We start from the raw sequence: 18014 nt of genomic DNA, 5'->3' as shown, positions 1-18014 counted from the left end.
ACTGAGTAATGATGGGAGATATTAGATGACATCCTCTTTATTGCTCCTGAAAAGACTTTCAACAGACGGCCACTATCTAAGATATGGCCAGGGGAATACCACTGAGATTCTATTCTGTCCTGGTTTTTTTTATTACTTTTTGCAGAAATTTATTAACTCTGATACATTATATTTACTAGTTTATTTTCAAGTGCTCCCATATTTTCCTGACCATAGGCACACATTGTGCCCATTGAAAGTCTAATGGGTTAGATTTTGGCATCAATTACATCTAATTATATCATCTCCTGTCATTCTCTTTTAAAGAAGGTCCTTTCACAATAAAAGAAAAAAAGATGCTCATATTAGAAAAGGTGCAGCATGTTACCTTTTACATGCAGCTCTCCACTGTGACATTTTATTAACACTTTGGTATGAAAACCCCCCCACCCCTTTTCACTTTTTTTATTCAGTGCAGTATATAGCTCAATTACAAACAAACAAGTGGAAGGCTAAGTTGACTAAGGTGATTCAAAGGAACTTTTCCCAAGAATCATGTGACCATTCAAGTGTAGTTATTTTAAAATATATGGCTCTATTGTTTCTGGGTTTGCAGGTAAAGAAGCTGAAACGTATCCTTACAGCTTCCAAAACGACTAGAATGTCAGAAAAGGGTTCATTTTTGCCTTGTGCAGTTGTGATCCTTGTTACTGTGGTAGTCTTGAATATTGCTTGTTGTGTTATTGGCTTTTCTATCGGTCTTAGAGCAATATTTGCTAGCTCTTTTCACATTAGTTTACAAACTGGTAAACACTTCTTCTAACCTACTGCCAGGAAAGTTACATGGCCAAAACATTTCTCCTCAGTCACCTTTCCAGGTCGAGATAAAAACAAATACACCAAAGGTATAGTAATGTAAGATGCTGCATTATTATCTCACACTTCTTTTAAATACAAAAACATCTGAGAAAATAACAATGTTTTCCTTTTGAATAAACCAAAACCTTTTTCAATATGTGAACTGACCTACGAATTCGAAAGTGATAACTCGACTTCATATTCATATTCACACTTGTCAACTGCTATTCGCTTTAAATTTGCAAGTGTGGCGTTAACGTATGTTTTAAAACTGACAGACTGAGGAGTTTACGCAAAGGTTATAAATCTTCTTAATATGATACAGCATCACAGATGGAATTAAGATTGGATCTACAGTATTTATGACATAGAAAATATATTTTGGAAGAAAACTGAACACAAAGAGATGACAACAAAATGCATTTATGTGTAATTTCTTGTTGTTGTCATTGAGAGTGGAGAGTTCCAACTGGAACAGAGCCAATAGCAGTTCTTTTAACTGCCAGATTAAAAGCTTAAAATTAAATTTCCATAATATTCAATTACTAATAACTTCATTACATTTATATAGTTTTATATAGGATAGCTTCTATCTATGGATGAGGTTGCTTTCAGCTATTTAACCACACATATCACATGTATCCAAGTCATAGAGTGTGGAAAGTCTTTCACTGGTCTTTTTTGAAGTGAGAGGTTAGATAATTTCAGCAGACTAACACTAAATCTGTGTGCATTTATCTTTCTCCTGTAGGGTGATGAAGTCCTGACAGTCATCAAAATGAAAGCACAGTGGCCAGCCTGGCAGCCGCTTAACGTGTAAGTGATATGTCTTTAATTATGATGATGCCTGTTTGTGGTTTTGGAAGGTTTATAAGAAATGTAACAGGACATTATTTTATGCTTAATACCAGGACTTTTCAGTTTTCATAATATAAATAAATAAATTAGGTGATTATCATGTCATGCATTCAAATATTCCTGAGGTTGTGAAATAAAACTTTTTTAGACAATCATACATAAAACTCAAAACATTTTTCACTTATAAATTGATAGACAAAATTCATAAATTGCTTGCAAACCCTAATTTATTGTATAAAATGAATAATATAAATAGTTAAACTTGATTTTTTAATGCTGTTTAGGACTTAGATGTGTAAAGATGCATAAAGGCTCATGAGCGAAAATAAACTGTCAAGGCCTGCGGTGCTTATTTGCATCTTGGATCTGCAGTATATCAATGACAGACAAAAAAAAAAAAATCATAAATTTATCAAATCCAAGGAGCCAATCCTGTCAATGTGATATGGGACTATAATGTGTCAGAGCTGGTACACAGGAACAAGTTTAATTAAGTTGACTAGGATCACTTCTGGAATTCGATGATTTTTGTTTGAAATCAATATATCTTAGATACATACTAGTGCATGTCAAAAAAATAAATATTATATGTTTTTGTTTTTTTAGTTTTGATGATTATGGCTTATAGGTCATGAAAAACAGAAATGCAGTATTTCAGATTATTAGAATATTTAATTTTGAGTTACAGTGAATTATTTTTCAAACATTATGAATATGGTCTAATCAGTCTAGTCTAGTACACACAGTCATCAGCACCCTCTGCAAGGAGCTACAGACGGTCATTACTGAAAAAGGACTGGCTGGCAGAGTGCTGTATCGTAGTCTTGAGCCTCATTTCTTCATATTTTGCTTTCAAGGAGAAAGGCTTTCTTGTAAGGCAACAACCCGGCAGGACCCAAGTTGCAGGCTGTACAAACATGCCCCAGAGACTCTCTAGCACATAGCTGTAATACATAAAAATTCAATATGGGACACTATACAGTGAGAGGCACAACCAAGTCACTGGGATATCATAGAGGAACATTCATGCCACATGGAAGTTCCCAGCTCCTGATGGGAGATACTGCCAAACGTGGTTAAGAACCCCCAGAGTTAAGGTCCTGTGGGACTTCAAGGTCCAGACAGTCAAGCAGCTGCTGGCCAAGAAATCAGACATACAGATGGTTGACAAGGAGCAGAAGACCACAATTATGATTGATGTGGCAATCCCCTGGGACAGCAACATCAGAAAGAAAGAGTACACAGAAAAAAACGGAGAAGTACCGAGGGCTGAAGGGATAACTTGAACAGATGTGGAATGGTGAAGTCCAAAGTGGCCCCAGTGGTAATAGGAGCGTTATGCGCTACAACCCCCAAGCTGAAAGAGTGGCTCCAGCAGATTCTAGATACAACATCAGAGGTCTCTGTCCAGAAGTGTGCAGTCTTAGAAACAGCTGACATATTGCACAGAACTCTCAACCTCCCAGGTGTGGTCCTGAGGTTAAGGAACACTCACTATTTCTATTTAATGAAATTTCACAATCTTAATCATTGCCAGTTGTAGGTTCTTTAAATGCATCATTGATTGCAGTGCAGTTCTGATTTCCAACCAATATTTCAGGGATTTGTTGAGCCATTTCAAGCAAGAAATCTTACCAGTAGAGTTTGTTCAGTACTGTGAAAAAATGACTCAGTTTTTCACTCAAGTTCACTAACACTAATCGGTAGTGCAGTGGAGGCTGTGGGGCTGTTTTGTAAGACATTGGGGAATGTGCAAATTGATTCTATATTTGAACTTTAAAGTAAAAAGTCTTATTTTGTTGGTTTTTTTTTAATCTTACAAATATTTTTAACTGCATTGATAAAGAAATGCGATTACCTTGAAGTAAAAAGATTTGCAGCAAAAATAAAGGCTGATGATGACTAAATCATCCTGTGAAGTTTTTAAGATGAAGTTATCATTTTAAATTAGATCATCAGAGCTCGCTGATCAGTGAAAACCACCAGCGACACTAACTTACTGTTTGCACATTTATTTACCCCTATAGTCATATGAGTCATTTACTTTCTCATTCATGTCAACAACAAGAACCTGTTTTATTCCGTTAGTATAGAAAAATGTCCTGTGTGTTGTTGTGTGTGTGTTGTTTCTCCAACCATAGAGCTAGAATAAGGGCAATGGGATTAATATCTGAAGGGAAGAACACAGCCAGGAATAGAAGCAATGATATCCACAAGGGCTAATTAGCCTACCCTGCTCTGTATATGCAACCAATTAACTGTTTCACACAGTGATTATGAACAGCACATGCGAGAGTGTGTAGGATCAATTGTGTTGGTTGGAGGAGGAAAAAGGAAAGGACATTTTATGTAAATAATTACAAACTATGGTCACTGTGCGTCGAAAGAGTCAAGTACACATTTCAGTCATGAAATTCGAAAATGCACCATGTAGTGTTTAAAAGAGTCTTATTAGGTTTGCATATGAAATTACATACAAAATTGGATACGTGTACTTGTGTGCAATTGTGTGTTAAAGGTACCAGCAAAGCAATGCAAATATCTAAGCTGGTGTGTCTCAGTGTTTGTGCTTCTTTAGGTGTATGAATAACTTTTCTGTGCAAAGTCTAAGCACCCATGGGAAATTTACATATTTTGTTTTATACAACCCCTAGACTAAACACAGAGTAGAGATGGGCCTTTATCCCGAAGTTAAAGTGTCCATAATAATATGCTTTTATTATATATGCCTGCCAAAATAGGGTTATGTGCTTTAATGCTAAAATAACAAATTGTCTTAAACTGAGCATTACTGAAACACCTCTTTTCAATACGTCTAAGAAATGCTAGACAGATTGTCTAAGAATCGCTTCCCCAGATGTTCAGTTGGCTCTTTTGACTAGCTAGCATGATGAAATTTGAGTTCTCTGAGTATTCCCCAAAGTTGCCATGTCTAACAAAGCTATTTTGCCAGCTGGATACGCCAGATCCTCTTCTGAAAATACCCGGCTAAGAGTATTTGAAAGGAGGTGCAGGATTTTTTTGACTGAGATGCTTTGTCTGCAATATTTGGAAGTACCTGCAGATTTGGCAGGTCCATGGTGAATGAATGTTTCTTCAAGCATTATTTTTGATAGCAATATTGTTGTAGTACAGACATGAATACTCAGAGACCAACATTTGTGCATCCCATCTCCATTGGGATGCACAAATTAGATGCAACCTTTGGTTAATGTAGTGTTTCTCAACACCTCTTCACTTTGATTGGACGTTTGGATGAAAAGTGACAACTACAAAAAGCACTTTTTTACCCAAAGTTCAAAATTTTCAACTCTTGGCTGCCAATGACTGAGTAAATAAATAAATAAGCCAACAAACTACTCAGCGCTCAAAGTGAAGAAGAAGCTCTGTGCCTCAGTATGCTGCAGGTGTTTCTTTGAGTCAACGCTCTGTTTAGAAACATCTGAAAAATTATGCTTCTCAGGTTTCTCATTCTTATCTCCATAGTCCTTCCACTGTCATATCATTTTGCAGTCAGTACAGACCGGTACTTTTCTTGTTTAAAAGGGAATATTTTAAACCTGAACTCTCACCTAGTACAAATAACGCTGGCTATTGTATTAAAAGTCACTGATCCTGAAATAGTCCAGGTAAATGTCATGATCTATCTCAGCTTCCTGACTGTAAGCGTCTGAGGCAGTCTTAGTTACTGTCTATCTATAAAATATTATAGAAATAGCGCTCTTGATTTCAGTAATAAGAAGTGTAACATGTAATTAAAAGAACTATCATGTCAATATTGTTTTACACTGTAGAAGAAAAGTCTTATTTTCCTAAATATTGTAAAGCCTACTGTAACACCAGCATCAGTATGGATAGAGGTTATGTGTTAAGATGCGCTAAAACAAACAGATCATTTTTCTTCTAAAATGCAATAAATCAGTTTTAGTGCACAAAGTGTTGCTTCTTAGAATCTCAGTTTGAGCCTTTTCTAAAGGTTAGAAGAAGGTTACAACTTTATTTTCACAAACTACTAAAGACCACTTCTCAAACATAACTTCATTGACAGCGTTTGCTTATAAACACAATTGAAACACACACATTTTCAGTCCCAAATGGATGTCAGACTTACATAAAACATTTCAACGCAAGTTTTCCAGTAGATTTTGTTGTGGGCGTTAACATAATAGATATTCCTGAAGGCTTCACGCAGATTCTGAGGAATCTACGCTTTATTCTCTGACTCACTCACATTTTTCAGTACAATGTTGCGCTTTCAGTTTTCTAACTAAACATATTTTTATTAGTTTCACTGTTTCTGTCTTTGGTCTGTAAAAAAATAAATGAATGGCAGCTTGACAGCTCCATGACACTCACACTGGCTTCTTATTGCCTCCCCACTCCCGCTAACCAGGACTATGGTGTTATTCTGTGAGTTTTATGTGAATAGCAGCTAAAAGCTTTAAGTACTTTATTATACAGTCCTGTGCAATGACTTGCTTCTAATTTTTAAAGTGCTCTTGAGCAATAGTTTTCCAGGCTTTCTGAAGGTCTTTCAGAATTTTACTTTGGACACTGGCTGCTTTTTTGCTCATATTCATTCCATTACCTGCCCATTTTAAAAGGATTTTTAGGTCATGCATACGAAAGGGGACATAACTCAAGCGATGAACCAGTGTTGTGTCTCACAACAGACAAGCTATCAAAGAACCAATTTTAAATTGGCACTTTGGGCACTTTATTCTGAGCAGCCTGTCACAAAAACACATCATTTGTTCCCATTTCTTGAGTTGGATCAACAATAAATGCCAGTGATGAAACAATTTGACAGGCATTAAATAGTATTATCCCAAAGAGCTTATAGCCAGAAATCTTGGCATATCTCAGAATGGTGTACAGTGTGTCCTTAAAAAAATTAGGAAACTGAACAAGTGGAGGATGAAAGAAAAAGTGGGAGGCATAAAATGAAATAATAATAATAAAAAAAACAATTTGCAACAAAACAGCATCTGAAAGTCATGTCCCTAAGAAAACAGGAAAAAACCCAACAAGACCTGAGAGACCTGCGAGATGGATCTCACCCTTCAGCTGAACTAAAAATGATCACATTGAAATAGTGACTGTTAAGAAATCATTCGTAAGGAAGGGAAACAGAGAGAAAAAACTGAAAATCAGTAGCAACAAGTCTCGTGAAGTGATAAAAATTAAAATTTCCTTTCATCAGTATGTACTGAGGAGGTCAGGAAAGAAGTACAACAGTACAGCAATCTGTAAAACACAGGTGAGGCTCTGTCATTGTTTTAGGCTGCATTTCAGCCAGTGGTGTTGGGGATCTTGTCAAAATTTTATAAACGCAGAAAAATATGATCAAATTTTGATTGACCATGAATACCACCTGTGAAACATCTGAGACCTGGATAGAAAATCATCGGTAATGGACTGGCCTCTTTAGAGTTTGAGCCTAAACATTATGGAAGCAGTGTGAGAGCATCAGTCCATTTTATGTCGTGTGCACAAAACGTGCACGTGACATGTCGTATAATATGTCACGTGCACATATGTCGTATAATATGATATAAAACAATAGCTAGCAATGCAATAAGACGCAGTGGAAATCGATCAAAAGTAACTGTGTCAAGAAAAAACTTTGTTTTTCATTTGTTTGCTTTGCATGCAGGAAATATTTCCTTTACCTTAAGAAAGTAGTTTTTGTCTCCTTTACCAAGCATAACAAACACACCGATTAACCGCCCACACAAGTCATTTTTGAAACTGTCATATTCAAGGGAATGACTGAATATATCCATGTAGCAACATTTTGACACCTACTAAAATTTATATCAACTCTTCTCCAAAAACACGCCTGCGCATATTTATAAACCAAAACATTTTGGAATTAGTAAAGCATTTCACTGGGGTTATCTAGGGTGATTAATCCCCTGCCTTATTTGCAACCAGCCGTGTTCTGTCTCTTCTTTTCTGTCAATTACACCTGACTTTTTTGTGGAACCCAGGTGGCACTCTGAGATAAAGCGGAGACTTGCAGTACTCTCTGAACAGAGACCCGGGGGAGTTGAGTCAAGTTGTGTGTTCTCAGGGGATAACAGTTATTTCAGCTCCTCAGAGGCATCATTAGCAGAATGTGCAAGTGCAGGACAGAGTTGGCTGAAGTCATAGGTTTATGTAGCCATGATGACAGGTGAAGAGGAATCACTGGCTAATTGTATCTCTTAGAAGAAGCTTCTCGCTCCTAATTATTCTTCTGTTATCTGGAAAAATTCTTGCAATTAGTTTAGCTGTCAATCATTGGTCAAGTAAGATGGCCAGAGGTGCATGTGTGTGAGTCTCCAGTGTTAGAACAAAGCAAATGTAATGTGGAGACAGATGTGGTCTGACAATCTGAATCTATAAAATGTCAAAGAAATGTTCAGTTACTATGACTTATAAGCTGTGTATTTATATTCTTATACGCTTGCCTGTAAATTTCCACAATATTAGATAAGCTTTCCTTCTAGCTGAGCATAATATTGAGAGTGTTATTTTTCTTATTTCTGCTTCAATTTATATTAACTTTTGTGAAAATATAACAAGTTGCATGGCAAAATCCAATGTGCCAGGAACCAGAAGTACAAATTATTTACTTTAACGTCACGGCTTGAATGTGCACACAACATTAAAGACACCTGATTCGGTTCAACTAACTCTGGATATCTCTTTTGTGATTGATTGCCTGATTAAACATTTCACAACCTCAGAAATCTCAATAACCTGCAAGCTTTATCATTCATTTTTGGGACACTTGAGGGCAAAATTGAAAATGCACGGCCCTACAAACACATGAGGATACACCAAATGCATTACTGGATTTTGTTTTGTCCAGAACAGGTGCAGCTTACCCTAAGGTGTTATGAAGGACACATCCATTGTGTGCCACAGACTTTGGAGATTCCCACTTGTCAGTTGGGCTCTCCCTTACTCACATAGTGGTTTGATGCACTCAGAACTCATACTCATGCTCTTCCTCAGGCGGGCTGCCCCCTCAGCAGAATTTTCAGTAGACCGGACACGTCACCTCATGTCCTTCCTGACGATGTTGGGGCCCAGTCCAGACTGGAATGTAGGTCTGTCTGCTGAGGACTTGTGTACAAAGGAGTGTGGTTGGGTCCAAAAGGTGGTCCAGGACCTTATCCCCTGGGATGCAGGCACTGATAGTGGGGTGTCATATGAGGTGGGTACAAATTTTATAAAATTAAATGTAATATGTTAATAATTTACCCTCAAACAATGGCACAATAAAGTGTTTTTTTCTGTTTTTGCTCTAAGCGTGCTTGTGCTATGTAAAATGTTTTTAAATTTGTTGTGACATCAGCGGGTTCCTAAAGTGAAACATGAGGAACTACCATTAATCTAATATATGGTGAGAAAAGCACTTATACCAATGTTTCCATGTTTGTTAAAATGTAAGATTGTTTAATTTACTACTCAGATGTTACTAAACATTGTATGTGAATATCAAAACATAATTGACGTAATAGCTTATTAATTTAATTAGTTAAGTTGTCTTAATGCATGCTCAATAAGCAGTTAAGGTTTGACTTAATTAATTTTAAGTAAAACCTTCTGAAAATTATGCAACAAAAACATTAGTGTCTCTCACTCAAATAAGGTTACAACCTCACATTCCCTGGGCAATCGCAGCCTTTTGCAAGCTGTTGTTCGCTCTGCCTTTTACCCCCTGGATAACCTTCCTCGCTCTCATCACCAGCTGAGACTTCCCTTCACACTCACATTTTGACCTTGTCATTATACCAACCTCTTCATCTGCCTGTCTGCCCACATTCACAATCACTCCCTCTCTCACATCATACCGCCAGGCTGCAACAATTCAAGTGTCATCGCCCATCCAATTCTCCTCTAAAAGCCTTGAGCAATGTCCCTTCTTCAGCCCTCACTCTCAGGTGCTGCATGCTCAATGTCTCCTGTCAGCACCAAGAGATTAGGCTTAAAGTTTGACCAAATTTTGTGACTAAACATGTATGAAACTTTTGGCTGATCTATTAGAGCTCATACAGTACACCCACTGAACTGTAGCCTCTTGTTTATTTTGGCCAGCCTATCGGTTAAGTTGACCTTTTCTCTTCCTCTGTTTTTTACTGTACAAAAATACAAAATTGTATTCAGCAGTGGATTTTAAAATATGTGAAATTACCGCTTGTGAGAGGAACACCTTGTTCTGAGGACCTAGAAGAACCGAAAGGAGTATGTAGGCTAAGAAATATAAAAGGCAATTGTGGCAATAGCACAATGAGCCTCAACAACTGTTCTCCTTTAATGCTGGTTGAGGGAAGTCTGAATCCACAGTTTTTGGCTTTTGTTTGACATGCATTTTAACATAATGTAATTACTGCAGATCTCCGCCTCAAATAAATGTCAGTAAATTTGCATGTGAATAACAGAAAAAACGTTCCTTCTTGGAACTGTATATATTGGAGCAATGTTAAACACAAATGTTCATTTTGTCTTTAGATCTAAGTAATGCAGTGCACTCTTAAGTTCACTCTATCCAAATGCATCATTTTCAGCGCAATGAAAAGACTCCACTGTTCTAATCTCCATTGTTTAAATATTGCCAAAATAAAATAAGTATTGAGATATAAAACTATGTGTTGTTGAGAATAACGAATGACCATATCAGTAGTGCTAAAGCTTTTTAAGAAGTCTGTTGTTGCTATTCTGAACAAGGGTGGGAGGATGAGACGTTGCATCTTTGTTACAAAGTTGTTAAACGCACAGGTCTGTAACAGAGTATCAAGTCTCAACCATTGCACTTTTACAGTAACGGTTGATTAATGACCACTCTTCACCTTTCTGCTTATCCCTCCCCTCTCTGACAAACAAAAACAGCTCTGCTCTTTCTCTATTTTTCTTTTGGGTGGCCTCAGTGGGGGTTGAAGGATGAGCTGGTCTTCTGCCTCCAGACTGCCTCTGGCGGTGGTGCTTCTATCAGCCCCCTGCTGGCAGACCTTTACTGTTGACTGAGAGTAGCTCCCATATAAACTACACTGCTCGTCCACAGCTGCTCTCTGACTTTGAAACTTGTCCTTTGTTCAACTTGAATTTTGTGTAACTTTTGTGACTTCGGGCTCATTGTCCTTAACGTGGAAATGTATTTTTCAAAGAAGTCTTGTCAGAGTGTTATTTTTAAAATCCCAAAGATCCACTTTCTTGTGGCTCATGGATTTTTTTTTTTGTCTGTGGTTCTTTTAGTCTCCCAACAAGCCTACCGTGCCCCAGGATAAAATCCGTCCCTTAACCAGTCTGGATCATCCACAAAGCCCTTTTTATGATCCTGAGGGGGGTGCTATTACCCCTGTGGCGAGGGTGATGGTCGAACGCATTGCCAGAAAGGTTTGTCTGTTTTCCTAACAGTCAAGTCTTGGTTCTGTCTTTGATGGAATAGTGATATAATGCACCCAGTTTCATTATGACAGGCATACACCGACCTCTAAAGGTAAACATTTAGTCATCATACAGTGTTTACAGTTGATCATTCTATTTTTTATTGATTACCACACTTTGTATTTTAGTTGTGAAAAGTGTTTCAGTGCAATCAGTTTGGTGATCTGAAGAAAGCTCCATTACAGAGCAATAAAACTCATCAATCCAGGGATCCCTTTATGAAGGGGGAGATAGGGGTTTGCTCCCCAAACATGAAGAAAAAAAAGCTTAGGTAGCATTTTTTATTCACTTCCTGTATTCTGTTAGGGCAGTACAGTGAAAAAAAATGTGTATATTTAAACCACTTATGAACAAATTAGTGGTTCAGTTTAATATTTTATTTAAAAAATGTAAATTATTTTCTCTTATAGTGATATCAGTAGTAGCAATATGTGCAGCAGTAGTATTGTGATGTTCAGTACAGCTTGTGAAGGAAGTACAGCATAAACATTTAGTTAATTAAACCATTTAATGCAGGTATTTAAATTAGTTTTCTACAAGATATTAAGCTTTTTCAATTATGAGGAGTGATGAAACATTATCGCTGCAAGAGGGCTCAAAGGTTAGCAGTCCTTCAGTGGCATCTAGAGGCAGCTGTGGGGATTTTTTATGCATGATTCTGTGTTGACATCCACACATTATGAAATGCATTCCTGTACTCTATAGTCATTATCTATATTGTGTGCCTACCACAGCTGGGATCATTTTAAATGTATGGTGACCTTTTGCTTACCCGTGTGCTTCTGCTTGTTCTGATAGCCCTAGGAGGTGAATAGAAGGACTGAACAAGAATAAACAGAAACCCAGAGCAACAAACCACTTCCACAGCGGTGGACTATTGTAGCAATATAAATGTCTGTCTTGTGTTCACAGGGTGAACAGTGCAACATTGTCCCAGACAATGTGGATGACATTGTAGCAGATATTGCCCAGGAGGAGAAAGAGGAAGGTCTGCATCCTGTTCCATTTTCTCTTTTTCACACACACAAGATTAAAAGCACACTTAACAATGGTAGGCTATTATAGAACGCCTATTCCCCTTTCTGTCCTGCAGATGATACTCCTGAGACATGTATCTACTCAAACTGGTCTCCATGGTCTGCCTGCAGCTCGGCCACTTGTGAAAAGGGCAAACGGATGAGGCAGAGGATGCTGAAGGCACAGTTGGACCTCAGTGTTCCCTGCCCACACACTCAGGATTTTGAGCCTTGCATGGGGCCTGGATGTAGTGATGAGGGTGGGTATTTATCTAAAAAACTAATCGCACTGGGTTGGCCAGAAAAAAGTAGAAGACTGCTTTGAAGATGGAGAAACACTGTAATTAATTAAGATTCCTCCACAGATTCCCCATCCACTGAGCACCTTTACGAGCATTTTTAATATCTGTGATAATTATTGTACCCATTAATGTCTTGAAGAAGTTATGGCATGTTTTGAAATGCTTCTTTTGTTTGTTATTCATAAAATACCCGAGGTAGCACTCTACAGCAGCAAGAACGTGAGAGCAGAAAGACAGACGAAGAGAACACTTTGTTTAGAAGAGGCCATTAAGCATATTTATTTATAAGAGACATTTGGCTGTAAATTGTACTCTGTGTTCTGGAGGTACTTGCACTGCCTCAGGGCTGGGTTAGGCTTGTTTTATGTTTTCAGACTTCACCTAGCCATTAGTTTGTCATTTATTACACTTGGAGAAAAGATGTTGGTGCTCTGTATTTCGAGATGAAAGGAATGGATGATTTAATTCATCATGTGACACGTATGAATAAATAATGTGAGGAATTCAGCTGTCCATTAAGACTGCTCCCACACTTAAAACAGGCATGATGCCTACATTCAAGCCATTTTTATTTTCCTGTTCTCTGTCAAATCCTTCACTTTTAACAACAAATGACTACGAACAAAAAAACGGTAAAAAGGCAAATCTTTTGTTTATATGTTGCACGGGCAGTTTCAGTGAGTCTGCACTAACATCAATCTTACTTTTTTGTATTTGTGTTTCTGGTACAATCAAACTTATGATGATAAAAAGAAAGTAAGAATGATTAGAGCATTCGTAGTAATAATAATAGTAATATCACTTAACATCCTGAACGATACAATAGTGTTATTCCACTAAATTTATTTTTAAAAATTACCATAATTTTAAAAGCAGTTTTTTTTTCATCGTCATATTGGCTTTGTCAAAGTTGCTAATGAGATCAAGATCTGTAGATATTGTATAAAGAAACTCAGCTATTCCCTTATGAGCAACCACTTGGCAACAGGGGGGAGAAAAAAAATCCCTTTTAACTATAACAGACCTCAAGGAGAACCAGACTCATGGATACAGGCCATCTGCCTCAACAGGCTGGGTGAAGAGACAGCAGAGAGATAAAAGATTAACAGTATGGAACAACAAACAATATTATAGTTAACATAGGAATTATATATGAAAACAGAAATACAGAAAAGCAAATCACAACTGCGTCATTCAGGGAGATTCTATTATAAGCCAAATCATTCTGTGTAAATAATTTGCAAGGGCACCTCACTCATACTGTCCAAGAATATTTAACATAATTAACATTTTATATGCAGTTGAATTAAATACAATGCAATTTGTGATTATGTGCAGTCAAAATTCATTATTTTTTCTGTTGCCAAAATCACCATCGCCTTCACTGGACTCATTGGCTGCTTCGTCTTTCTCCTTTGACTCTCAAGATGCTTCCACTTGTATGATGTCAGAGTGGATAACCTGGTCTCCATGCAGTGTGTCCTGCGGTGCAGGGACACGTTCCAGGGAGCGTTATGTTAAACAGTTCCCCGATGATGGCTCAATCTGCACTCTGCCCACAGAGGAGACTGAAAACTGTGTGGTAAATGAGGAATGCTGTGAGTTTTTGCTTTCCTTTTCCGTTTATCAAACTTTCATATCAACACTTCTCAAATGTAAGTAACACTGAATTTTCTGTACCGTGCACTTTCCTCTTGGTCTTAGCTCCCAGTAGTTGCCTAGTTACAGAATGGGGTGAATGGGATGTCTGCAGTGCCACTTGTGGTCTTGGCATGAAAAGGAGAGAGCGAATGGTGAAGATGCCGCCTGCAGATGGCTCCATTTGTGGGGCAGAGGTTCTAGAAGTGGAGAAGTGTATGATGCCAGAATGTCGTGAGTAGCATCATTTTCAGTCACACAACTATCCTAAAACCTCCTACGGTGAAAATCTGGTGAAAATTGCCCCATTAACACTATCTACACCAATCATAATATATTTCAGCAGTCGATGTTTTCACATCATGCAAAGTGTTAAAACTCTTTTTGATATAAGCAAATGGATTTCCCGTAGTCATTGCCTGAACTTCAGTCATTTGAAATGAATTTTCTCCCCTTGTTCCTTCATGACAAACTTTCTAGTGCCTTCATTCTAAGTTTCAATTATAAGTTTTGATTGCATTTAAAATAAAACTTTTGTTACAACTTTCCAAAAAAGTCAGGATGCTGTATAAAATGTAAATAACATCTGAATACAATAATGATAAAATAATGAATACACTGTATTTACTTGCTGCAATATTTATAAATTTCAAATGTTGAAACTAAGAAATGTGAATTTTTTTTGTAAAAAGAAATACATAGATTATACAGTACATAACAAATTCATTAGACCACCATCTAATGGTTTATGCCATTGCTGTGCTAAATTAACAATATTGGTATTTTTTTGCCTCTGTAATAACTACTCGACCAGGTGGTTAACTACAAAGTGTTTAATAGAAATTATATTTTTAATGCTAAAAGTTTCAAAATGACTGTATTACAAAAAAGCAGAAAAAATAGTAAAGCACATTATTATTTTTTGTAACCTTTGTTGTTATCAGTTTGAGCATATCATTAACTGTGTTAAGTAATATAATTAAATAATTCAGAGGATCGAACGAGATATCGGAATGAAATGTACATGGCTAAAAATGAAAACAGCTATGACATTAAGAACTTTGGCAGCACGGCATTTAAAAGACAATTCTGTAGTGCAAATCACTATATCACAGCATGGAGTCAGGTATACTTCAGAAAGCCATTGCCAAGATGCTGGTTTAGTTCATTACAGAGAAGGTCAAAACCCATAAAAAATGGTGCTAAACTGGGCAGAACAGAACAGGATTACAGCTATGAGTTTCCTCACTTCCCAAATTCAATACAGTGTTATTAAAAGAAGAGGTAACACAACACAGTGCTGGAATAAAATGCAAACATATATATTTAAAAAAAAATCAAATCAAATTTCTCAGTTTTAACATTTCATAAGTTGACTTGGTATTATTTCACTTTGTACTATTCTGCATTGCTTTATTATTATTATTTTTTGATTTACACTTTACACAGTGCACCAATTCATTTGGAAACCAGGTTGTAGAATATGTTTGATATTGCATTCATCTAAGCAAATGAGAAAAAGTATGTGTTTTTCTTTGGTTTAGATACAATTCCCTGCTTACTGACTCCGTGGTCTGACTGGAGTGATTGCAGTGTAACTTGTGGGAAGGGTTTGAGGACACGGCAGCGTATGCTCAAGTCGCCTGTGGAACTGGGAGAGTGTACAGAAGAATTAGAACAGGTTGAGAAGTGCATGCTACCAGAGTGTCGTAAGTAATAAACTCCACCCATGTACTGAACATGTTTATCTCTAATTTATTAATTTATGTCATTTATCATCTAATACTTGTTATAAAACCTCACGTCTTGTGAATATTTACATTCATAAGGGGACTTCTCTTACAGTAAGAAAGGGCAAATAAACAGAGTTGGTCTTTATCTTGTGTATTCTAAGTTTCTTGTTTATTCTTATTGTGTTGATGTATATTGATATAGATAGTGAAGTTGAGTAGCAACATGCCTAAGATCAAGTTGGAGATGTCTCAAGAGGTAGCAGTGCAAGAACAAATGTTTTTAATAAGTGACAAACATGTCTGTGACAGTGAGGCAGTTGGCTGCACTTCAAAATTCATGGTACAGTAACAAACCTCCTGAACATGGAAAAAAGCAAAAAGTCTGCTTGTCACACTTGTGAGAGTTCTTGAGATCTATTTCAACAAATGATAAGATTAGATTGAAACTTTTTGCATGAGTGGACCACTGGAATGTCCGTCTTGTTATATGGTAATTATCATGGATTCTCTTAAATAATGACTCAGAGTATTGGGTTCTGTCAAGGCATATCTTGAATCTCGGCAGAGATATGACTTTTCTCCAAGACAGTAATCCAAAAAAATGTTATCTAAAATTTGATTCAGAAATTAAAACTAACGTCCTTCATTAGTTTTGTGTCATCTGTGTGATTTATTGTACGGTTACTCATTATTAAGGCTTTTTCTTTTCATATTCCTTCTTAGCCATAGACTGTGTCGTGTCAGAGTGGAGCGAGTGGTCAGAGTGTAATAAGTCGTGTGGGAAAGGTCATACAATCCGAACACGCATTGTGATGCTTGAGCCTCAATTTGGCGGAGATCCTTGTCCTGAAGGGGTCCAGCGGAAAAAGTGCAAGATCAGGAAGTGCAACCGAGGACAAGGCAACAGTGATGAGAAGAAACGTCGCAAGGAACAGCGTGACAAGAGGAGGAGCAAACAGGGCAGAGCTGAAGGCAACTCCGAGCATCCAGGTTGGTATCCACCGTCCTTTTTGCTGATTCAGGACTACAACACTTACAATGTACCTCTTTTTTCTATTTTTTCTTACTCTTAGGGTGTAGAATGAGACCATGGTCAAGTTGGACAGAATGTACAAAGATTTGCGGCGGAGGAATTCAAGAACGCCTCATGACAGTAAAGCAGAAGTTTAAGACTGCCCAGCTGTCCAGCTGCAAGGACAGGAAGGAGATCAGAGCTTGTAATGTTCACCCATGCTAGGAAGGAGTAGGGGAACAGAGGGTGGTGCGGATGGGAGGATGGGTGGACTGGGAAGAGTACAGGGCACACTGTTGCACAATGATCCAATGCACTCTGTTTAGGGCTGAAACGACACATTCTTGAATCTGTATTGGTTAAATCCAGACTTCAGGTCAGCTGTCGTTAAGAGAAGAAAAAAAGTCAAACATTTCTCTGTAAGTCTGGATTTAAACTTTAAAGCTGATTCTTTTGTGCTTTCAAACTAGCTCTGACATGACTCTTTTGCAACATTACTGTAAACTTGTTGTGGTAAATTATATCTTGAAAAATATAATTATGAACTATAAATTGTTTTCATAAAAAGAAGAACTGTTATATCTTGTGGTATCCTTAAGTAGTACAGTATATTCCAGACTTTAAAGCACAGGTGCCCAGCCATTCCAGTGTTTTATATGCCTTCAGTTGTTCAGTTGTTTCTAGGGAACAAAAAGCCCAGTTGACTTTATACCCGGCTATGTCGTTGTACATGTAGATGCACCACAGCTGACATCTATATGGTTTGGAGCATTATTAGAAAATTTATTATTTTTTTGCAGTGGAATTTTTTGATAAGAATGTGTCCCAAGATTCTTACCAAAGTCTTGTGTAGATGTTTTCTAGATGTATTTCCCTCATTTTGTTTATCTCTGTTCCTCTAACATATTAATATTTTGGAATAATATCACCTTTACAATAAAAGTAAATGTGACAGCTTGTCAAATTGATCTGTGTTTTTATTCTGGGGATTAACAGGCACAGTAACAAGGACGGTTATATAGCCTTGTGCTACCACTAGATGGGGACAACAAGCCTATTACCTTCTGGTCATTCCTGAGCCTGGTGCTTCATCTGCCTGTTACGCCTCGCTCTCTCTATAGAATAGCCACAAGGGGGCAATGTAATGAAGATAATTTCATACTAAGAGAAGGATATTTTA

The 18014-nt window shown here is 37.3% G+C and overlaps 1 protein-coding gene across 1 annotated transcript in view; it reads left to right on the top strand.

Moving 5' to 3' along the window:
- spon1a (spondin 1a) overlaps nucleotides 1-17793 on the top strand; it is a 54287-nt gene extending 36494 nt beyond the window's left edge. Inside the window, exons 7-16 of the mRNA XM_003442316.5 lie at nucleotides 1589-1653; nucleotides 8701-8902; nucleotides 10942-11082; nucleotides 12046-12121; nucleotides 12227-12409; nucleotides 13879-14049; nucleotides 14156-14323; nucleotides 15634-15798; nucleotides 16546-16812; nucleotides 16896-17793. Coding sequence (XP_003442364.1) covers nucleotides 1589-1653; nucleotides 8701-8902; nucleotides 10942-11082; nucleotides 12046-12121; nucleotides 12227-12409; nucleotides 13879-14049; nucleotides 14156-14323; nucleotides 15634-15798; nucleotides 16546-16812; nucleotides 16896-17059 — 1602 coding nt within the window. The 3' untranslated portion in view covers nucleotides 17060-17793. The remainder of the gene's footprint in view (nucleotides 1-1588; nucleotides 1654-8700; nucleotides 8903-10941; nucleotides 11083-12045; nucleotides 12122-12226; nucleotides 12410-13878; nucleotides 14050-14155; nucleotides 14324-15633; nucleotides 15799-16545; nucleotides 16813-16895) is intronic.
- Nucleotides 17794-18014: the final 221 nt, after the last annotated feature.

The sequence above is a fragment of the Oreochromis niloticus genome, linkage group LG1, assembly GCF_001858045.2.
Source record: "Oreochromis niloticus isolate F11D_XX linkage group LG1, O_niloticus_UMD_NMBU, whole genome shotgun sequence".
NCBI lineage: Eukaryota > Metazoa > Chordata > Actinopteri > Cichliformes > Cichlidae > Oreochromis > Oreochromis niloticus.
This window is presented reverse-complemented; position numbering and strand designations above follow the sequence as displayed.